Genomic DNA, 23,786 nt, shown 5'->3' with positions numbered 1-23,786 from the left:
GGCGTGGGGAGACCAGGCGCGTGGAGGGGTGGGGAGAAGGACAGCGTGGCCGACTTGTATGTGGCAAAGGTAGGTTTCCCCACAGGATGCACTGACTGAACTGTTCACCACCTTTGTCCTCTCAATTAAAAAAAAGTCTGTGATTAGGAATATGTATGATTAGGTAAAAATAGAACCGTGACTTCTATTTCACAACTGATGTCCCTGATTCTGTGACTTGTATCGTTTTTGACACATGCCCCTCCTCCCAACACCAGGGTGCCTTTGATTTTATTCTTACGCTTGTAATCCAGTTTCGCTAGACTGAAAGAGCTCCATTTTCTGCGAATATAATTCTGATACTTTTTTAAAGTAATGGGCATATCTACGCAGAACAAAGACTATCTTGCACCAAATAACAAGGATTAATTTCTAATTATATGTTATTTCTTTTCACCTCCACCGTTGCTGACGACACGGACTTTGCCCGGACCTTTCAAACAGGAAAACCACGCAAGGAGTCCACTCGCGCCGTGGAGAAAAGCAAGACATCCTTAGCAAAGTAGAGTGCATGCTTGATGAGCCCTCTTGGAAACACTGTCTTTCAGCAAATATCTCTTTTAGCCTTTCTTCAGCACACGTACCAGGCCACCACGCCCCCTGTAGGACACTGGAGGTAGTAGTTGCCATTTCTGCGTGCTCCTGAGCTGACGGAGCTCTTACAGGCCTCCCTGCCTTCTCTGAGAAGTGTCTGCCACTGGTATCTGCAGAAACTTCCCGCCCCTGCGTCTTGGGTCTTCGGCTCTCAGAATCTACTGCTCACTTGTTCATTACCTTACCCTGCTGGTCTGAGTGTTTGCAGTTCACCACGTCATTCAAAATTGCTGCAGGAGGACCATAAAGCGTTTTTGCTTCTTTCAACCCTGCCTAACCCAGGGAGCTTTAAGAAAATATATTGATGCCCAGGTCAGGCACACCAGTCCCAAGGAAAGGCTCTGGGCCAGCACCACGGGATCCACAACAGTCACACATGACACATGTCCACACAGACACTGCTCTGAATTCCAGGGGCACTGTGGCAGTTAGCCGTCACTGGTTTGGTTTGGTTTTTAATTAAATGTTTAACTTTGAGGTCATTGTAGAGTCACATGTACTTGTAAAAAATAATACAGAGAGATCCCACGCACCGTTTACCCAGATTCGCCCACAGGTAACACCCCACAAGACTGTCCTACAATACCACAGCCAGGACACTGGCGTTCACACAGCCGAGAGACGGTCCCATGCAGAGCGTGCCCCCAGGATTCTCAGGTCTCCCCTTTACAGTCACATCCCCGACCCGCTTGCCACCCTTCATCCCTGGTGACCACTGAACTGTTTTCCATTTCTGATTTTTATCATTTCAAGAATGCAACATAAATGGAATTGCACAGTATGTATGTAACCTTTTAGGACTGGGTGTTTTACTGCTCATAATTTTCTGAGCATCAGTCCAAGATGTTGGATCGACCAGCAGTTGGTTCCTTTTCACCACTGAGTAGTGTTCTACAGCATGGACACACTGCAGTTCAGCCATCCACTCACTGAAGCACAGCTGGATTGTTTCCGGTTGGGGGCTACAATGAATAAAATTGCTGTGACTGTATTTATACAACTTTTTGTATAACATACTTTTCATTTCTCTGGGATTAAATACCCAGAATGCAGCTGCTGAGTTGGGTGGTGAATGCAAGTTTAGTTTTTAAAGAAACTCCCAAGTTGTTTCCCAGAGTGGCTATGCCAGTTTACATCCCCACCAGCAATGTATGAGGGACCCATTTCTTTCCTTCTTCACCAACATTTGGTATTTCACTACTTTCTTATTTTAGCCATTTTGATAGATGCGTGTATCTTCTTGTGCCTTTAATTTGCATTTCCACAGTAACTAGCGGTGTTGCGCACCTTTTCATGTGCTTGCTCACATCTTTAGATCCTCTTAGGTGAACTGTCTATTCCTGTCTTTTGCTTATTTTCCAACTGGATGGGTTAAGTGTTGGAATTTGAGAATTCTTTATATATTTAGATACTAGTACTTTGTGACTTGGTGGTTTGCAAATATTTCCTCTCAGCCTATAGACTGTCCTTTCATCCTCTTAAGAGGGTCTTTTGCCCTGGCTGGCATAGCTCAGTGGATTGAGCGCAGGCTGGGAACCAAAGTGTCCCAGGTTCGATTCCCAGCCAGGGTACATGCCTGGGTTGCAGGCCATAACCCCCAGGAACCGCACATTGATGTTTCTCTCTCTCTCTCTATCTTCCTCCCTTCCCTCTCTAAAAATAAATAAATAAAATCTTAAAAAAAAAAAGAAAGTGAGCTGTCAATCATTTAAAAAAAAAAGAGGGTCTTTTATTTGGATGAAGTCCAACTTACCAGTTTTTCTTTTACAAATCATGCTTTATATGTCAAGCCTAAAACCCTTTGCCCAGTCCTTGATCTCAAAGATGTTTTTCAAGTTTTCTTCTAAAAGTTTTATATCTGCCTTAAGTCTGTGATGAATTTGGGTTGTTTTTTTTTGTGTGTGTAACAGGGATAAGGTTTACATTAAGATGGGGTTTTTTAGTTGTCCGTGGATGTCAGTTGCCCCATCACCTTCGTTGAAATGGCTTTTCCACCCGAATCGCTTTGGCGCCTGTGTCAAAAACCAGTTGGGCGTACTCATTCGGGCCTTCTTCTGTCTTCTCTGTTCTGTTCCATTGACCTCTGCTGACCCCACACGGTCCTGACTGCCATGGCTATGCCCTTGACATCAGGTAGACTGATTCTTCTTATGTCATCCCCTTTTTCAAAATTACATGAACTATTCTGGTTCCTCTGTCTTTCCGTATACATTCTAGAATAATCTTGCCTATATCTACAAAAAAAATCTTGCTGGTATTGTGATAGGGATTATGTTAAATCTTGTTAGAGGTTGAATTATGTCTCCTAAAAAGATACGTTCAAGTCTTAACCAATGTTATCTATGAATGTGACCTGATTTGGAAATACCAAGTTCCAACTTCTCTCTGTTCCCATCATTTTCGATGTGTCCTTCTTAAAGAATTTTTCCAGAGCCCCTTTGCAGGCCACGTAATTGTTCGAGCATGTATCTTATCACCCATCCCCTGGCCAACATTTGGAAGATTTTTTTTTTAATTAAAATGTGTTCTTAGAAAAAAAACCAAATATTTTATTACTCAGAGTACAAGCTTTATTTTGAGCACTAGGGCACATGTAGTTTTCAAGAAGGCTGCATTAAAATGGACAGAATGGATGTGGCAATTTGGGTTGTCATGTTTTTTTTTAAAACAAATGACCTTACTCTGTTGATGCGCCTCAAACAACCGGTACTGTACGGTAGGTACAGCCCTTTCTCAGGGTCTCCTGTTTGCACGTCACCCCTGTCTGGGTGAGTCTGATTTTCTCCTACACACTCATGGGATCCACTGATTTCTGAAATAAGGAGGTCCTTAAAAGGCTAAATAAGCTATTGAAAAAAACTATGTTGTAGTTAGTTTCCAAAGAAAATTCAGAAGTGAAAGCAAATCTGTGGACAGAAAATGGCTCAGAAATCAGGTATTTTCTGTTTCTTTTCCAGCCGATCTGCAAGCGTAAGTTCAGAAGACAGTCTGGATGATGAACTGGACTACGAGCTGGTAACTATGTCATGTTTCTTGATTTAAATACACATTTTTTCTTTTGAAATTAAAATTCCCTACTCCAAACATTCCACAACTCTCCAGGAGAAAACACAATTTTGATACTATTCCCCAGTTGTATATGTAGTTCAATGTTGTCATCAGATTATATTATGAAAAATAAGTGTCTATAAACAGGTAATAATTTAGGGGATATATGTGAACAGTCTTCCTGTAAAAAGCAGCCACCCCCTGACCTGACTGCCCACCATTTTACTGAGATACAGACCCACTGAGCAGCTGAACTGTAAGATAAATTGACCTTCGATCAATTTATCGAAGGAGAGACTTTGAGCTAACCCCGTCCTAAATACAACTGTAGAAACTCAAAAGAATAAATAAATAAATAACCTTAAAAACACCATCCGTTATTATATATATATAATATAAAATATATATAAAATATACCTTCCTCGTCCTTTTAAATTATGGTAAAAAAAGGTGACATCAAATTGACCACACTTGACCGTGTTTAAGTGTGCAGCTCGGCAGCCGGCTGCTGTACACCATGGGCGACAGGCCTCTGTGCCTCCTTACCCCGTAAGGTGAGACTCCACACTAGCTGGGCAGCTCCCGGAAGCCCGTCCCCTCTAGACCCCGGCCACCACTGCCCTGTTCTCTGAGGGCTTGATGACTTTACACACCTCATAAAAGTAGAATCATGCACTATTAGTCTTTTTGTGACTGGTTTCACTTAGCATGTCTTCCAGCTTCATCCATATGGTAAGATTTCTTTCTTTTTAAGGTTAATAGTCCATTGTATGAATATACCACATTTCTTTTTTTTCCCATTTTTTTATTGTTGTTTGGTTACAGCTGTCCTCATTTTCCCCCATTACTCTCCCCTGCCCTCCCCTCCCCCCACCTCCCACATTCAATCCTCTCCCTGCCCCCGTTGTCTTTGCCCATGAGTTCTTTATACACGTTCCTGGGCTCTCCCACTTCTTCCCCTCCATCCCCCCACCAAGTTTCTTTATCCGTTCATCCACAGACAGACACTGAGGTGTTTCCAGCCCTTGGCTATAGGAAATATGATTAATATGGGTTTATAAATACCCATCTTTTCAAAAATTAAATTTACTTAAAATAATACACCTTTATTCCCAAAATTTTGGAAAATATAAAATAATTAAATATGGGAAAAAGATGGCCTTCACTTCACCCCATCTTTATCTTTCTTCTGTTTCTTCTCCCTTGCCTCTTCTGGCCATCCTTGCTTCTTTTCTCTTTTCCTCACCCTCTTCTTTTCACCCAAAACCTTTCTTCTCCCCACAACACCTCAAATATCCTCCTCCTGAGGGCCAGCTCTCATGTGGACATAGGCTCCTTTGCCATTTTCTACCCATCTCTCCTTCATAAACAGAATCACATTCCAGAACATATTTTTTCTAGATAAGTCACATGTCTATAGACAGCATATTTCTAAATAAATTATATTCTTCATTATTGATTGACTAGGAGCCGGAGCTTTATTTCAAAGAACCAGAAGAGTTGCTTCAAGTCCTCACAGAGCTGGAAGAGCAGAATCTTACTCTGGTACAATATTCTCAAGATGTAGATGAAAATCTTGAAGATGTGAATAAAAGAGAGAAACTTATACAGGATAAAATGTAAGTCATTGAAAACAAGGTTCATTCTATTAAGGAATTTCTAACCAGAGACAAAAATCTAATGTATTCATATGTGGTCCCTTCTTGTGGTCTCTGTTTAGGGTGAAAATTTTATTAATAGTTTACATTGTGGGGTGTACAGAATTGAAGTTGTATTTACACAGAATAGACTGGCTTTAGTTTTAGTCCCTACTTCCCTTCGTTTGTCAAAATATTTTCCTAGCTAACTATAATAAAAGATTAAAAAGAACCGCCGTGTCCCCTACTGCCTTAATTTTTGTTCACTACAATTTTTACCCAATCATCTGGCTAATCAAATCATGTTTTCAAAGATGCTGCGAACAAATGCGTTTTCCTCAGCGGTGACTCTCCTGAACAAAACCACTTAAATGGTGTTACCATTTTGTAACACACATGTCAACATGTTAGGGCTACGATAGGAAGGGATTTCTGTCAGAGGAAGGACTCGGGGTTCGAGGACTCACAAAATCCCTGTTGTACAATTTGTATTATTACAATTTTGGTCAACAGCTTCAAGTCACGGAGAACAGATCTGTATATATACCCACCATAAAAATGTATAGAACCTTTTTCCAAACAGTTGCTGGGCCAGAAGATGGCGATCTTTTTAAGTAGTATGTCAAACTACATTGAACTTCGGAACAAACTAACTTACTTAGAAGTTAGGAACCTAAAAATCATCTCATGGCCCTGTTACCACTAATGTATCCCTTTAATCCACGTCCCCCCTCCCAATCCTCACAGCTATGGCCCCCTACCCCTGACAATATGATGTTGGATGACAGGGAGGGTATGGTTGGGCAGGAAAAGGGGGCCCATGTCAGAGTCCATCTCGAGATCTATATCCGAATCTCTAGGGGAGGGAGCCAGGAGCCTGTTTTTAGCCCTGGCTCCCCAGATGTTTGAGAACACAGACATACTGGATCTCACACCCTGAGCTCCCAGCACCTCAGCTTCGTTGCCCTTCATGAGGGGGATATTGAGGACCTCAACATGACAGTAAGAGAGAGGAAGAAACTGCTTCCTCGTGGCCATTAAAAACAGACTGCATTTTTCTCATTTTAACCTGAGAAGTTGCATGTACTTTGGCTACATCTTAAACTCGGGTTTGGCTTGCTAGTTACAGGATGCTAATGCATGATCTGGAAGGAGTGTTGAAGCTCCTGGCTGGTGGTTTATTTCACCAAACCACACATTACAGACAAGTGTTTCTTTCTCCTTTTGCCACAGAAATAGCAACATAGAGTTTCTTTTAGAGCACAAGGAAATGCTTAAGGCTAACTGTCTGAGAGAAGAGGAAAAAGCAGCAGAACTGGAATTAAGGTCCAGGCTATTTAGTTTTGGAGAATTTAATTCAGAAGCCCAGGTAAGCCTTCTTTGCCTACGGTCATTTTACTCCGGCAGTGATGACAATCTGCACTCCCTGCATACCAAGTTGTTGGGATGGGAGGATGAAAGGAAACCAGAAGCCCAGGTTGATGACAAAGGCAGAAAACCAGCTTAGAATGATCTTGTCTGTACATAAGTCAATTTACATAGTAGACAGAAAGCATTCAAATTGGCACTGAGGTTCTCTTAAAATGTTACTCTAATTACAAAGTATGATGTTGAAATTTTCCCTCCATAAATACATTTTCTTCTAGTGAGAGTGTATACATATTGAAGTAGCTCACTGTGATCATTTGGGTAGTAATTAAGGAGCAAATAATTAAGAGAGGAGACACTGAATCAACACTGAATGGAATATCTGACCAACAATGAGCTTGTAATAGACCCTGGCCTCCTTGGTCCTGCATGGATGAGTCATTGTCAGAGCACCTGTAACACACACTAATGTACTCATTTATTTACACATCAGTCTCTCCCAGCTGGATGCAAACCCCTTGAGGGCAGGGATTTCTTACCCTTCCTAGCTAAGTTTAGGGTCCCTAAACTAGGTGCTCAATAAATGTTTGTTGAATGAATGATTAGGTTTCTTGACTCACAACTCCAGCAAACGTTGGTTTGCTTGTAAAAATCTCAAATAAAATGAAAATTCATGCTAATATGTGAGGTTAACATCACATTTATGGTTATGAACTTGATCTTCAAGCAGTAGACTTGGGGGAACTGGATTATCAGATGACTGCGCTCCCCTATCCATAGGTAAGCAGGGTCACAAGAAGCTCCCCTTCCCACACACGTTTCCTGGGGTGGTACGGCCCCGAGTTAGGAGGGTATGGGTTGTGCCCTGCTAGAGCAAGAAGTGTGATGACAGCTATCTCTCCATTCTTCAATGCCGTTTTTTTTTTAACCATTGTTTTAATTGTGGTAAAATATGCATAACATAAAATTTACCATTTAACCATTTTAAGTGTACAATTCAGTGGCATTAAGTGTATTCACAATGTTGTGTAACTATCACCACTATCTATTTACAGAATTTTTCATCATTCCCAAATAGAAACTCCATACCCACAAAACAATATTTCCCCATTACCCTCTTTTCAGCCTGATAAATCTCTATTCTGCTTTCTTTCTCTCTAAACTTGCCTATCTTAGGTACCGTATATAAGTTAAATCATATAATAGTTGTTTGTCCTTTTGTGTCTGGCTTATTTCACTTAGCATGTTTTCAAGGCTCACCCATGTTGTAACATGTACCAGAATTCCTTTCATAGCTGAAAAATACTCTATTGTATTTATTTACCACATTCATCCATTCATCTGTTGATGGACACCTGGGCTGGTTCCACCCTTCAATTCTGTTTAATTCTGAAATTGCTTGACGAGAAAAATTAAGATAATGTGGTATCTCCCCCTTCCTCACACCAAGCCCCTTTCACCCAAGTTTAGGGTAGCTGTTTTAAAAAGTAGCATTTTCAGTACCGTTAAACTTGGAGGCAACTGGAACAAAGAAGGTGCAGTTTATCTGAAAATTACTTCTAAAAGACTATCCATGAGATTTTGGTTGCAGGTGTAGTTCTGGCACCCAAGTATTACACTCTCCTAGAGATGTGAAGTACCGGGTGGGAAGGGGAGGGGAGCAGAAAAATTGGCAGGGGAAAAACATTCTTTTCTTAGAATGTTCTGGCTTGCTTACTCCCATTCTTTTAGGCCTCAACACGTGCAAAACATAATCCTTTGTGAGTAAATAAACGTAGTTGCACCTAATTTTGATATTCACAAAATTATCAGTTACTTTGGAGCTATGATAACTATAAACTTGATTCTTTCAAAACTTCCGCACTCCTAATTGTACCTAATCCTCTAAAACATTTTTCATTGATTTGTTACTTTTGTAATAAAAATTTAAATTCAGGTATAATGTAGTACTGAAAAGTGCTACAAATCATCAATGTACCTGTCAAAGAATTTCCTCGGGGAAGAGACCATTACTAGCATCCTCTCCTCCAGGTGACCACTATCCTCACCTTTCCCACCATCCATCAGATTTTATGCGTTTGAACTTTATGTAAATGGAACTGTGTAATATGTCTGCTTCACCTGGCTCCTTCCTCCCAACGCTGTTTGAGATTCATCCATGCTTGTGTAGCGGCTGTTTGTTCCTTTTCGTTGGACGTGCAATGGAATGTAAGCTATTCGAGTGCTCAGTTTGCAGCATGTGTTCCTCTTTGGTTTAATTTTCCTTCCAACAGGGAGCCGATCCAGTTCAGTTGGGGGAGGTGTTTGTATTCAACACACAGTATAGCATGTGGCATGGATTAGAATAGAGAATCCTTGAGCTGGAACTTCAAATGACATCTAGACATCTCCCCATTCCTATCCAATTTCGGTAACAGTTACTCCTTGTAAACATGGCTCTGGTCAGATCACTTCCCATTCTGTTGGAAGGCAGCTGAAGTTCTCATCCGGGTATTTATTTAGTCTTCCAAAACCCTGCCCCACCGAACCACAAGAAACAGGTACTAACTCCCACCCCTCGCAGCCACTCCTCCGAGGTGCTCTGGGCCGGGCCTGCCCTCTGGTGGCAGATCTAGGGACTGGACTGACACTTGGCTTCCGGCATCAGTAGGCCTGCATTGCATCCCTTGTCTTTGCCCTTCTAGATCGATCCAGGCCCTCCATCTCGTGTTCTTGGTATTTTCTTTAACCTCATTCCCTAATCCTATTTCTCATGCTGTTCGTACCTTAAGAAAACACTTCTCTTTTTCTTTTCCTCTCTTGCTTGACAGAAGGAACTTAAAGATACTTCACATCCATCTCTAATTCCAGGTCTCCTTCAGAAATTTCCGTCAACTAACCATTCCCATATTAAAGTTGTTTTTTTCTCAGAACCAGACTTCAACGTATTTTTTTAAAAAATGACTCACATTACAGCAATATTGTTTTTTCATGTCCTAAGTACATTTCAGCCCCTTGATGGGTTACTTTTTTTTCTTTTATATTTTTCTGTATTTCTAAAGATTTCTATAGGAATGTGTGGTTAATATAAATGGGAAATGTAATAAATGTTATTTAGACATGGTGAGGAAAAAAGGAGATTTATGGCAAGTAGGACTTGCTTTTTTTAAAACTTTTATATTATTTCGTACTTCTCCAAGTTTCTTAAAAAGCCTATTTTTAATATAATTAGAACATACAGTAAGTGTTACTGTGGAAGGAAAAGGGGTGAACAGGACCCTCCATGGTGAACAGGACCATCAAAAAGGTGGTTAACGTAGGAGGTGGGAGACGAGCTGCTGGAAGGAAACTCTGGGGAACATCTTGTAATGGTTGGTGGCTCTGTAAGGAGTCCCACGACTCCAGGAGTCACATCTGTCTTGAGTGTTATTTGTCCTTGGCTTCATGGTGATTCTCATCTTCTTGAGCAGAAGAATGCAATGGGGCTGAAATCTTCCTGGAAAGCGATTAAATTGGCCCAGGACTTTATTGAGATCCTCTTAACTACGAATGCCGGGTACAGACTGAAGAAAAACGATGCCAGTTATATTTTGGTCCCGAAAAACGTTGTCTTCAAGCTCCAGAATCTCTACCACCAGTTAAAATGCAGCAGTAGCCAGGTACAGGGATCTGCAGGTTTGGCCTAGGCCTCTGTTTAACAGACTAGAACACTGCAATGGGTTCCCAATGGACCGAGTGAAACTTAAACTTCTCTGAAGGCTTTTATAGGTCAGCGTGGGAATCTGTTTGCTTGTAACTTTTCTTTAATTCTGAAAGAATGCATTCATTTATTCAGCAAACATTTATTAAGTGTATAGTTATGAGCAAGGTGCTGTTTTAGATATAAATGTCAACCTAAGAAATAGCTCCTGCCCTTTAGGTGCTGCCAGTCTAGAAAGGAAGATAAGGCATGCATGCAAAAACTACCATACAGGATGATTATACAGTTTTAGCAATTAGACTAGTAAGAGTAAAAAATAAAAATAAGAAGGAGCTCACAGCTGTGCTGCAAGGATGTACTGGAGTGACAAAACAGGATTTAAAATGTGTATGTTGCCTCTATTTGAATGCTTAGGGAATCAGATACACAAAAACATTCAGGCAAAAAGATTACAATTATAATTACTTTTTAGACCTAGATTGAACTGTTTTTAAAGAAAATAATCCAAGTTGTTACTATAGCAATGATCTGACTATAAACTGTTATACATATCATTGCTGCATTTTCTCACTCTTCTGTGTACCATTAAAGTTCTTCTTTTAAACAAGAAACTTTTGGTGGCATATATCAAAAACCCTTTGCATTATAATACAATAAAACAGAACTTTACATTTATTGAACAAGCAAATAGTGATGAGAGGTTGTTTCCTGTTCTCCTTTTCTTCTCGCTCTCAGGAAAAACTGATAGACTCTCTTAGTAAAAAAATTAATCAAGTGTACAATGTCTGCATCGGAGATGGTGAGGTTGGCAGCCTCAACCCAGTCCAAAAGCTAGTAAAGATAGAGTCTCGCCTGGTGGAACTGAGTGACCTCATTGAAACCATTCCCAAAGAGAATGTGGAAGCAATTGAGAGGATAAAACACAAAGAACGACGGCAAAAGTACAATATCTTATATAAGTGCAGTGAATTACTTAATGAGTAGCTGTTTTTTTCTTGAATTCCACATTTAGCAAGCTCTCTCTTGCATGGCAAGGATGACCACACAGACATAGTGGGAGGAACCAAAGCCAGCCCTGCCCTGCTCAGAGAGCCATTATTGAGTGGAGAGACATTCATCACACATTCTTATGAAATAAATATGCCATTACCAATGTGAACACTGTGAAGAAAGGGAACTGGGTGACCAGAAAGTTCACCAACTAACCTAGTTTGGGAGGGGCTTTCAGCCTGGAAAAGTGGGTTTTGGGGGTGAACATTCACTATTTATATGAACATTTTTGAAGAGCTATCATAATTCACTATTATATGAACATTTTGGAAGAATGGCACTTGTGATGAAACACTCCAAGGCCCACAGATTAGAAGCCCTTCATGGCAGAACTACAGGGAGACTCCATCTATGAAAGAAGTGCTTGAAGAGCCATGCAACGAGGGTTCTTCTCTGTGCATAACTGCCAGCACTTCCACACATCACATTTACACATCCATCCCTCCGTTCCTCAAGACACTCTCATGAGGATTACAGTCTTGAAACATGCCCCACCCCCACAAACCCACATCCTTGCCTCGCTTAGGACCTTTCAGAAGAATGTACCAATCTACAAATAATCTCCATGCCAAGCTATATACTACCTTTGAGGCAATGAGTATTATAAATATATGGTATCCCTAGTGTAATATGGCATGTAGAGAGGATGCTAATAGGTGGGATAATGCTCACACTACAGCAATGTTGGGAGGCAGACTAGTACTCTGGCTAGGAGTATGTGCGTGAGAGCTAACCTACCTGAGTTCAATCCAGGTTCCACCTTGACAACTTTTGTGACGTTAGGCAAGCCAAATAATCGCTTATATTTCAGTTTAACTGTAAAATGGCAGTAATAATGGCAATAATGACCTGTAGTGCTGTTGTGAGGGTTAAATTAAATGATCTATCTAGAAGCAATAAAGCATACTTGGCATACAGTAAGTACTCAAATATTAGCCACTAATATTAGATATGTTGTTATTGCTTACTGTATTACTGGTGTAAGGGGGGATATTGATTCCCCCATATAAAAATGAAGTCCAAAATACCTTAAGGTGATCCTGATGGAATTGTATCAAATATAGAGTGAATTTTTTAAAGTTATATATGAAAGATGACTCCTTCCACAACATGACCTGTGATTAATTACACTAATAACACATACTTTTTTGCAGTAGGAAATAAATGGCCATCCAAGGGTAATTACAACTTATTTTCAGTAGTGACACATGAATCTAATTCCAATTGTTTACTGTTCTTATCAAGAGAATTTCAGTTGATGTTTCCCATGGTTCGGAGGCATTTAACATAATACCAATCTTGCATCAAAAATACGTGATAAATGTAACACTCAAAATTAAAGGCCCACAAAATAGCTATCACCTAGTGGATGCCTGTTCCGCACCGGGCACTGGAGCACAGACGGCCGAGGTCGTCTCATTTAATCTCACCCTCAGGACAGCCCTAAAGGAAACAAGACAAACGGCACTGGTCGGTCTTGAGAGTCCCATCTGAAAAGATTCATGGGAAAATGCACTTTCGTGGTAACTTTTTGAACTACACAAGTGATCTCTTCTGCATATGTCAGTAATAAAGGTTTAAGGGGGGCGGGGATAATGGGAAGTTAATTCAAGGGGCTGGTGTACAGAGTAAGGTGAAGTGCTGACATGTGAGTGACAAGGCGGCTTTGCCGAGGCGCTGGTTTAGACCAAGACGGGGGAGTTTTACTTCTTCCACAATGAGAAGTGCAATTTCTCCCCATTCCAACACAGTTGGGATGTGCTGCTGAGCTTTCGCCCGAACAGTCAAAAGCCAGACCTGTGTGTGAAGCTGAATTATTAATTTCATTTAACCTTAATGGAGACCTTGTAATATTTTGGCAGTTCATTATCAACTATTAATAATGTTTAGGTTTCTTTTTTAACTTTGTGATTTATAGTTAGGAGAACATTTTCCCTCTCCACAGGCTGCGTGAAGAGAAAATGAAAGAAAAACAGAGACACCAGGAAGAAAGGCTACGAGCTGCTCTGGAAAGAGCAGTGGCACAACCAAAGAAAAAGGTCTGTGGCTTGTTATCAGTAGGTCCAGCTACCTGTGAACGCTTCTGTGGTATAAAAACAAATGATCTAATTCGTCTAATTTATCCAGGTTCAACTTCAGTGAAACCTTTCTCACTCACAGCTTCAATTGGTCTCTCTCTGGTTCCTTATCTTTAGAATAATTCAAATTATTGGCTAACAGTTCTCCATTAGGCCTCCTTTTCAGTAAAAGAAACTTGTCCCCCTACTCTTTTTTTCACTCCAGGCTCACAAAATCAGAGAATTTTAAAGAATAATTTTTGAATAGGTAGTACAAGCACGTTTCAAAGTTCAAAAGATATGAAAGAGTCTTCAGTGAATTTTAAGTTCCCCTCCATTCCCCTCCCTGGAGGCAACTGCTAACAGTTTCATCTGAGCCCCCCTAGAAATACCCTATGTCTTTGTACTTCCTCTTCTTACAAATGAGAGCTAGGAACCTTGCTTCTCTCACTTGACAATGGAGACAGTGAACCCAGAGAAAAATTACGAGGCTAATAGTTTAAATTACGACGATATACTCAGTGTCACTTCAGATTTAGAAGATGAATCAGGACCAGAAGTCAAGGTTCTTTATGTTGCAAGATTACCTGTAAGAAGTTTGGGATCAGGCAGTCACTGTGCGCTTGCGGCCCAATCCACGCCTCTGCGCCGGGGGAGGGCCTTGTGTCTCCAGGACGCTCTCCCTCCTCTAGGTTAGGGTCTGAAATATACTCCAGGAACCCAATTCCGTGGTTTTCTACAAAGCTGATGTGGACATTGGTTCTCATCATGGTCATAGCCAACCCACAGTGAATGCTTATTGTGCACCTCACTGCCAGCCTGTTGAGGTACTTGAAAAAAGTTCCCAAGTATGGTGATTATTATGTCAAGAAGTAATGACTACCTTAAATTCTTTCGTGTAAATAAGCATTTCATCTGAAAAAGTGCCTGCACCTCTCTAGCTCAACTCTCCCCATGAACACCTGACTTGCCCTCCTCTTCCCAAGGGAGAGTAACCATCCACCACTGTCCACATGCACATACTCGTCGCTAAACCCACAACGTCGAAACAATTATTCTTAAATATATCTCTCCTTCTGGACCATGAATGAGTTTTAGGACCTCTGTATCTCCAATGCCTGGCACGTAGTGGATACTCACCAAATGCTTATTGAATTAACAGACTAAAAATGACAATGGAAACTAAAACTCAAAATAAAATGGTGGTCTGGTAAGTTGACAATGTATGAAAACCTGTGATAGTGCTTACCCAGCTGGGACACTTTGTCACTGTATATTTTCTTAGTTTTTTAATTTTTTATTGAATGTATTGGGGTGACACTGGTTAATAAAATTGCATATAGGTTTCAGGTGCCCAGTTCCACAACACGTCACCTGTACACTGTCTTGTGTGTTCCACACCCCGAGTCATCTCCTTCCATCAACACTTCAGACAGTGTTAATGACGACAGTTATCACACATCACTGACAGTGAACATAAACTCTGACTTCAGACAAGGAATTCAGGGCTCACGGTCCCCTAAGGGCATTCTGTTGGCATACTCATGGGGAGTAGCACTACTGTTACTCAGTTCACTGAGGTTAGGAATGTCAAACATTCTGCAATGCCAGGGACAGTCTCACGTAGAGATAAGGCCCCTGTTGGGACACAATGGAGATGTCCCACCAAATCTCACCTCCAGTAGAATATGTACCAATAGATTTTTCATTTATTTAATTGACACAAACTCAGATGTAAAAGCGAAACAAAAAAGACTCCAGGGAAAAGGCTAAAAGACAAATATAATTAGTATGCTATACTTGAGTATGTGCTCCAGAGAGAAGGAACAGGTGTGAAACCAAGGATTTCCCTAAGCCTGTTCTGGTGGCAACACACAGGATTACTAGTGTTTAAGATAGTACATGGTTTTCTCAAGTTTTTATTCAAAACTGAACAGGACTTTTAAACGTTGGTCAACTGGTACTCGGCAGAAGAAAGTGATCTCTTCTAACCAATGGAAGAAAAACTAGCTATGACACTGAGAAATGAGTTGTGGCCTCAAACATGGTTCTTTCTGACCATGTCTGAGACAACTTTACCTTAAACCGCCCCCTCCCCCGCCCACACTTCCCATAAAACCTGACTGCTTTGTCTTCTGCATACTATGGTGCTCGGCTTGTTACTTAGTTTTGTCTACCACGTTGGACACCCATTAAATTATCAATCCCTTTGTTACTATTTACTATTTCAAACCGTATTATTCCTTGGAAAAAATCAAGTTAATTAGTATTTCCCTTATGCTTCAATAGAAAAAGACTGCTAAAGAATACTAAGCATTTTTTCTTTTGTTTCAGCTGGGAAGACGACTTGTCTACCGTTCGAAACCTCCGTCTGGTAACAAGCATGAGCTGCTTTTAGTCCAGGCTACAAGAACAAGATCCATAGAGGACGAGTATTTCTTCACTTGAATAGGGGCAGTAAGACGGCAGCACAACGTTTAAGCACATTGTACAGATTTGGGTTCACAGCAATGGCAACATTCTGCACCATATGCCGGCCTAACCAATTTGAGGGAGACATGCTGTTGTTCTAAAGGTTATAGGATTGGAAATGCAAGTTATTTTCTTTGGTTGAAGGCTTTTATTACCCATAGCCTAAGTATTATTCTAAACATTTTATATCTATACTTTGAGCTGTCCCAGTTGGGGATACACATCCAAAGTTACTTTATTGGTGTAACTATACGCTGAATGGCCACTAAATTGCAATAGTGGCATTCTCTGACAACACGAGACTTTAAATGATCTCTTTTTCCCAACCAGTCCACAGGAAAGTTCACAGTATACATTTTATCATTGTGGAATATGTGGAGTATACATTTTAATAATGTACAACTCCAAAACAGGTTAAGGGTTTTGAGGAATTTAAAATGTAAATGAAAGCCACTAGGTTATGTTCTCAGAACATAACTGTGAGAATGGCTTTTAATTCATGTTAAGAAATACTGTTCAGAAACTTAATTCTCTTAAGTGAACTGACTGTGTCTTCAGCTTACACGGCAGTTCACAATTTGTTGTGCTCTACATCCATAATCAGTTTTTTTAGGTGATGTTTCATTTTAGCTGATATGTGTATATTATTAAGCTTACATGTAATTTGTCTACTAAAATAATATATTATATGTTAAGTTTAGGAAAATATTTAACTTTATACATGTCAAAAATGGCTCAAAACTAAAAAAGAGTTGCTTTTAAAAGGTCTCAGTTAATATATAATTATAAGAAAAGGGCTGAAATCCATCTTCATAAACATTTATAAAGCATATAAATAACTTTCCTTTACAGACAAAAACAAGAGCATTGGGCTTACAAAAGAAAACCGATTGGGGCGAAGCTGGGTGGCTCTTAGGGCATTACTTTCGTGAATAACCTTTCAAATGTTTGAACATTTGAGTTTTGCATGTAAATATCTGAATATGAATAGTTCACAAGTCAAGTTGAAAAACAAGCATACATTTTATTACCTAGAAACAAATATAAAAAAAATTCCCAACAAAAGATACTATTCTCTCATCTCCCCATCTTCTTCCTCTTCTTCAACACCCCTGATATAAAGGACATTATTACACCTGTAAATAGAAAAACAGTCCATTTTGTTGTTCCAACAAGATACCATATATCTGATTAACAATTACTGGACTATATCCATTACAAAAATACAGAATACTAAATTTACAATATAGCATTTTTTCTTCTCTTATTTAAAAAAATGTTTTTACCATTGATTTCTTTAAAAGCACATGGCACTTATTTTTTTTTACCATGTGGTAGTTATAAATGGTATCTTTATGACCTTTCAAAGGGAATAATGACTAAAATTTGGAAGTATATAATTCTAGGAAATGAGCATTAACACAAGTCCCTAATAGCAGCCAGATCCAACTAAAATTCAAAACCAAGCTCTTACAATTAAAACCACTAAAAAAGCTAAAGCTAAGATCTAGAAAGTTTAATACTAATACAAGAAAAATCTTAAGGATGAATAGCTCCAAAATATTTAAATCTGTAATAAGTTTAGCAATTTTAAAGATTCCTGAAGTGTAGTTTTAGAATGTTAAGTTAAATTAATAGTGATTTTTAAGAAGTAATTCTGAAATTGAGGCACTAAACTAGTTCATTTACATGGATATTTCTAATGCTAACCAGTAACCCTTATGTATAACACTACTGTTTTCTTACCTTATTAAAACTTCACCAAGGTGTCCGGACAATGCTCCATCTATGTATTCTTCTGTGTTTGCAAGCTTTAAATAAAAACAAAATATATTAATAATACAAAAGAAAAACAGTAAAACACACTCAATACTGGTGAGAGAACTTAACTGAGACCATTTTATACCTACAACTCATGGTTTTCTGTAATTAATATAAGTTTAGTTTTCTATTACTATTGTAGTACTTTTGGTTTCATATAAATATTTGGTCAAGTTAACATTGATGGATATAGAGCTACTATATAATAAAGCTTGTTTCAACATAATTTTTAAAATCTCAGTTGTGTAGTATTTCTTTCTAACGGACATTAAAACAATGTGTCAAAGAAGGCAGTCTCTCAATTTATGAATAAGCTGATGTAAAAGTTTTCCAAAAATTCAGTTTTTTTAGAAGCAGACATTAACTTTCCTTGGAATAATTTTATATTGTAGTATCATATTGAGGAACCCAATGGGTGTACAAAGTTATAGCTAAAATGCTTTTATATTAGTCACCAACCAAACCAAAGAACTGAATACATTTCTAGCTCTGAATGGTGTGGCTCAGTGGGTCAGGCATCGCCCCACAAACTGAAAGGTGGCTGGTTCAATTCCCAGTCAGGGCACAGGCCTGGGTTGCGGGCCGGGTCCCTGGTTGGGGGTGTCCAAGAGGCAACTGATCGATGTCTCTCTGCTTCTTACTCCCTCCCTTTACCTCTCTCTAAAAATAAGTACATAAATAAAATCTTTAAAAATTTTTTAAAATCTATCTGCTAATAAACAGGGAAAGACAAGTTCTTAAAAGGAGGTTAAACAATGAAGAGTAACCTTACACACCTCCATTACTAAGTAAATAAATCACAGGGACATGACGACGTATAGGACAAGGAATACAGTCAGTATCATAATAGCTGTACAGTGACAGCTGCGTACTGAATGCACTGTGGATTTCACTGTAACATATACATAGAGAACATCGCTATGTTGTACACGTAAAACCAAGTAATTGTGTCAATTATACTTTAATTAAAAGCAGAACTCATTTAAAAAATTTGACCCAAAACCCCTTAGGAATTGGGATTTGAAATTCATTCATAAATATTTAAACTCAACATTTTCCTTACTGAATTGTGGCTGGCGGGTTACATACCTATTATGTGATAAACATTTGTTTATAAAGGGGGTCTTTTAGAGACTTGAAGTTTGATGAAAGCTTTCATGTTTCAACTGTTAAGTGTGAGACATTTAAAAGTTTTTAAAAAGTAACCTTTATAGTTAGGGAACTACATTACTTCTAATTTTACATCAAAATGTTTAGCTTTCCTTCTACGTTACGTACAGGTAATAAAGTCTAATTTTAATTTGTTAAAGATTATAATATGTGCTACCTGAGACTCACAAAAGACATGAGCAGGAAAGAAAGGCGAGGGAGGTTTCCTTTGTTAGCTGGGCAAGTGGCAAAGAGGAAGAAAAATAGGGCGTAGAGAGGATGTGAGGTAAGGCACGTAAAACGTGTTAATGAATTAATGCTGCTACTGGATGTTATTCCCTCTCATACAGAGAACAAAAAGTAACCTCCTATACCAGACAGGTTTTGTCTGAAGTACATGTGTTTGTTGAGACAATTAGTTTTGTATGTAACAGCTCTTAGAAATAATGTATTCCTATCAGTGGATTTCTTTAAAAGGGATTGTTGGCAGATAGTCCTCACTATCACTTAACAGGCCCTCTTTGACCACGACTGCAACCTTTCTATCACCATTGCCCTAATTCATTCTGCTCTGGCCTTCTTGCCGTGCACTAAAGATACCAACCAAGTTCCTACCACAAATCTTTTGCTCCTGCTGTTGCCCTCAAAGGGGAACATTCTCCCTCCAGCTGCTCTCGCTTTTCAGCAACTGTTCAGCTGCTCACTCAGTTCTGCTCTCTGTTTAAACTTACTCCCCCAGAGAGGCTCTCCTGGGCTATCCCATCTCACACTGCACACTCTCATCCCTCTGTTCCCCTTCCGCTTTCTTTTTCTCCACGGCCCCTCTCTTTACCTGATACCCATCATACAGTGTTACCATCTCCCACCACCACAGCCAACTGCGTGAGGGCAGGGGCTTTGTTTTGCTCAGTGGGCACTGGCAGGGCCAGGCACACAATGAGTGAACAAACTGAAAGGCATCATCTGTGTGGTTCCTCGGGTACGTTTCAAACCTGGCAAGCTCACTAGGAAGTTACATTACTTTTAAAACCAAATATTCAGTAGTAGCCTTTATATTCATTTCTTCCACTGATACAATTCCTGTAACATAAAATTCGCTTTTAAGTGAATACAAGTATACAAGTCAGTGCTTTTAAAATTGTATAGCCATCACCACTATCCAAGTCTGGAACATTTTCAGTATGTGGGATGTGTTCTTTCCAACTTTTCTATGGCCTTGGCAAATGGTTCCTGCTTGGGGAATTTTCCTGGTGAAAACCACGCTCCACAAAAATTTGGGGGACCTGAGCATCAACTGTTCAGGTGGAAAACAGTATGGCAGTTCCTCAAGAAATGAACAATGACTGTATGAGCCAGCAACTCCATTTCAGGATATGAACCCAAACACCTGGAAGCAGAGACTCGGGCAGATATTTGTACAGCCACGTCTGCTGCATTATTCACAGTGGTCGAAAGATGGAAACAATTCCAAGGTCTACCAACAGAAGAATGGATCAAAATAACATACAATGGGATATTATTTCAACCCTAATAAGAAATTAAATTCTGATACATGCTATACCATGTATGAGCTTTGAAAGTTAAGTTAAATAAACCAAAAGGATAAACTGTAGGATTCCATTTAGATAAAGTACCTAGAACAGAGAGACAGAAAGGTCAGTATTTTCCAGCGGCTGGAAGTGGGGGAAGTTACTTTTTAGTGGGTACAGAATTTCAGTTGAGAATGATAAAAAATCTCAAGAAATTGATAAGGGGGATGGCTGCACAACAATGTGAAAGTACTTAATGCCACTGAGTTGTACACTTGAAAATGGTTGAAGTGGTAAATTTTATGTTATATAAAAAATTATATAACAATTAAAAAAAAACTTGGCTGAAACATTTACAGAAGTATTCAGAAGTACAACAGACATGCAGTCATTTGATCAATTCAGTATGCCGATATGTCTTTTCCCTCAAGAAACACTTTTATGGAATTACTCTGATGTGATGATGCCTTTAGCATTCATTAAAAGACTTAAGAATTTCACTCGAAAAATTTCTTTCAGAGCTATGTGTTACTTGAAAGGTTTTTTTTTTTTTCCTGCAAACCAGTGTGTTTCCCTTCTAGCATTATGAACCCAAAGGTCTGAGCTCTTCTTAGTGTTAAGGACTAGGAGTCAAATCTGTGGCCGTTGTTTGTTACGGCTGTACCAGCCTCCCTGAGCTTGACATTTTTCCTTAACTTTTGCTTTAACTGTCAATTTAAATAATTTCATCCTCATAAATCACACTAAACCTTAGAGGACTAAGGTAAAGAAAAATAAACACAATTTAATAATTTTTATGCATCTTTAGCTTACCTGCATGTTCATATAGCCATCCACAGATACTAGGTAGCCTTTGTACTCCATTCCCCACTTAAGTTTCACCATTACTGGCTTTCCTGTTAATCCATTGAGGAAAGGTTTGGGATTCAGGGGCAAACTCTGCACAAAAAAACAACCAAAAAAAACAACTCAAGTAATTTCTAGAGCTCCGCACCCACCACCTACTCTCCCTACCAAACCACCAATATTTTATGGTATCCAAAGGAACCAAACTCTTGACTCGCTCTCACATAATTTTCACTTTTATTTGTTGAAGAGCATCAGAGAAATTTAAATACGCAGTCAGCCAATTTCATCTTCAAACCATCAAAACTTATAAAAAGTATTCATTACTCCCTTAAGAAACACCAAATAGCTATTAAACATCACTCACGGTTGCAGGTTGTAAAGAAACAAATGAAAGGGCAGTGGGAAAAAATGCAGTCCTCAGGAAGCTCACAGTGGAGGAGGAAGTGCAGAACACACACAAGCAGACAATTCTATTGCAACGTAGAAAATGGCCCTCTTTTGGTGTAAGAGTACCAAAGCAACCCAGCATTAAGAAAAAAGGAAAAGCTGCCTAAAGTAAGTAATGGTTCCGTTTTAAGGAAGAGAGGTATTTCCAGGAGGGAAAACAGCTCTTCTAGGCAGAGACTGCACATGTAACAGGGGGAAGAGGGAAGCAACGAGGTGATCTCAGGGACACACAAATTCAGGGCTGTCCGAGTCCCAAACATGAGGCTACAGAATGAAGAGGGGCAGATCACACCTGGCCATCTTGCTTGAATTCTAGGAGCTAGAACCGGGACTTACCTGACTTAGCAGTGCCCTAACAGATGAGCTAATCATTTAATATTTGTCTATTCAGCAAAGCACTAGTATCCCCTGTAAATATATACTTTTTTTCTTCCTTCATCTGCTCATCCATCAGCCCAAAGAACCTTAGCTAATAAATACCCTTCTAAGATAAACATATTCAGAGTCATCTCAAAGGCCACGAAAATTACGGCAATAACCTCCAAATGAAGTGTCCGGTTTTCACTCTTGTATTTCTCCAACTTACTGTCCACATGACCACAGTTACTTTTATGTCATAACCCTGCTTAAAATGCTTCAGTGGCTTCAAACTGCAGGTGGAGTTGAATCCTGACCTCCTAATGTGGCCCGAGAGGTCTTGCCGGACCCTATCTCATAACCACAGTTCTTGCAAAAGGCTGTGGCTTTCCTTAATTCCTCCCAGTGGTCGAGCCTTATTTCCAGCCTTAGGGCCAAAGGCCACGTTCCCTGAGCCTGGTACACTCTTCTTTCTGTTCTTTAAGGGGCGGTATTTCCTTTCATTTAGGTCAGGTTACCCCCCCCCCCCCCCCTTCCAAGGATGCCACCTCTGACCACTATTCTAATGTACCCTCGCGCCCTCTCACAGCATCCTGTTTGCTTCCTTCTTAGCACTTAATATTATTTGCAACTATATATTTCTATTATTATTTGATTAATGTCTGTCTCCCAAGCCTGATGGAATTAACCTAGGCCAGGGTCCGCATCCATTCTTTTCACATCATATTCCTACCGCCTAGCACAGTAACTGACTGGTAAGTAGCAAGCGCTCAATAAAGATTTGCTAAATGAACAAATCAATGCTCCAAAGCCTGGGCGCAATAGTCCCAGTATCGTGGAATGAATGCACACTTTCATTTCAAAGTGGGGCGTGAAAAACCTCTTTTGTCTTTACCCCGTGGCCCCAACCAGCAAGAACACCTCAGGCTCAGACTCAAATCAAAGCAGAAGGGGAATGCGACAGGGGCTCTCCCGGGGAGCCGAGGGCAGCAGAAGGAGCGCGAGACTCAGATCCCCTAGGTAGTGAGGAAAGGGCTGCAACAGCGTGCGCAGCGCCTCCGTCTCGCGCGGATGAATGGGAAACAAGCGAACCAGCCAGCAGGCTCCGCGACGCTGTTCACGCGCTCTCCCTCGCTCCCCGGAGGTTCCTTACCATCGCGACGACGAGCAAATGCTGCAGGTTACTCGCCGCCGACCCAGCTCTCGTCTATCTTTAGTGACTGGAGCACCTCGACGAGAGCCCAAATTGCGGAGCTTCTAGAGAAATGGCCGCCAAAAAGCAACGTGACCCTTCACCTCCGACTACAGCTCTTACGCTTCTGTGATTGGACGCAAAGAGATGCGCGCTGATTGGAGGAGGTGGGCAGAGTCTCCTGGCAACCAGAGACGCTGTGGATGTCCGTTTCCTTTCAGAGACTCCGAGGCCTAACTGCTGCCTTCTGCCGGTGGAGTCCGCAGGGTCCTTGGGAGGCTGCGAAGCTAGTGAGGCCGGCCGGGTTCCTGGTGGGCTCAACCGCCTGCCTCGAAGGTTCGGCTTAGAGATGCAGTGTACTCGGGACACTGTAGAGCGTACGTGATTTCTCGCGAACTAGGCTAATGGGATTTTCCTTTGTTCTTTTACACCTGGAGAACGAGTTCAGGACTCATGGATTTCTTCCTGACTTTCCCACAGATTCTGTGATTTGGGGGC

At 40.3% G+C, this 23,786-nt stretch overlaps 2 protein-coding genes across 2 annotated transcripts in view; one reads left to right on the top strand and one right to left on the bottom strand.

Annotated features, from left to right (window-relative positions):
* The window catches only part of CCDC38 (coiled-coil domain containing 38), a 38,229-nt gene extending 21,540 nt beyond the window's left edge, over positions 1-16,689 (top strand). Inside the window, exons 10-15 of the mRNA XM_036016981.1 lie at positions 3,591-3,648; positions 5,149-5,300; positions 6,552-6,687; positions 11,101-11,306; positions 13,361-13,454; positions 15,807-16,689. Coding sequence (XP_035872874.1) covers positions 3,591-3,648; positions 5,149-5,300; positions 6,552-6,687; positions 11,101-11,306; positions 13,361-13,454; positions 15,807-15,920 — 760 coding nt within the window. The 3' untranslated portion in view covers positions 15,921-16,689. The remainder of the gene's footprint in view (positions 1-3,590; positions 3,649-5,148; positions 5,301-6,551; positions 6,688-11,100; positions 11,307-13,360; positions 13,455-15,806) is intronic.
* Positions 16,690-16,943: 254 nt separating this feature from the next.
* SNRPF (small nuclear ribonucleoprotein polypeptide F) lies at positions 16,944-23,396 on the bottom strand. Its single transcript, XM_028532402.2, has 4 exons — positions 23,250-23,396; positions 21,257-21,382; positions 17,691-17,755; positions 16,944-17,080 (listed from the first exon to the last, which is right to left on the bottom strand). Exons 1-4 carry the CDS (start codon positions 23,250-23,252, stop codon positions 17,014-17,016), a joined length of 261 nt encoding a protein of 86 aa, XP_028388203.1. The 5' UTR covers positions 23,253-23,396; the 3' UTR covers positions 16,944-17,013.
* Positions 23,397-23,786: the final 390 nt, after the last annotated feature.

The sequence above is a fragment of the Phyllostomus discolor genome, chromosome 2 (genome assembly GCF_004126475.2).
Source record: "Phyllostomus discolor isolate MPI-MPIP mPhyDis1 chromosome 2, mPhyDis1.pri.v3, whole genome shotgun sequence".
Classification (NCBI taxonomy): Eukaryota; Metazoa; Chordata; class Mammalia; order Chiroptera; family Phyllostomidae; genus Phyllostomus; species Phyllostomus discolor.
Note: the sequence above shows the minus strand (reverse complement) of the source record. Positions and strands in the feature narration are given on the sequence as shown.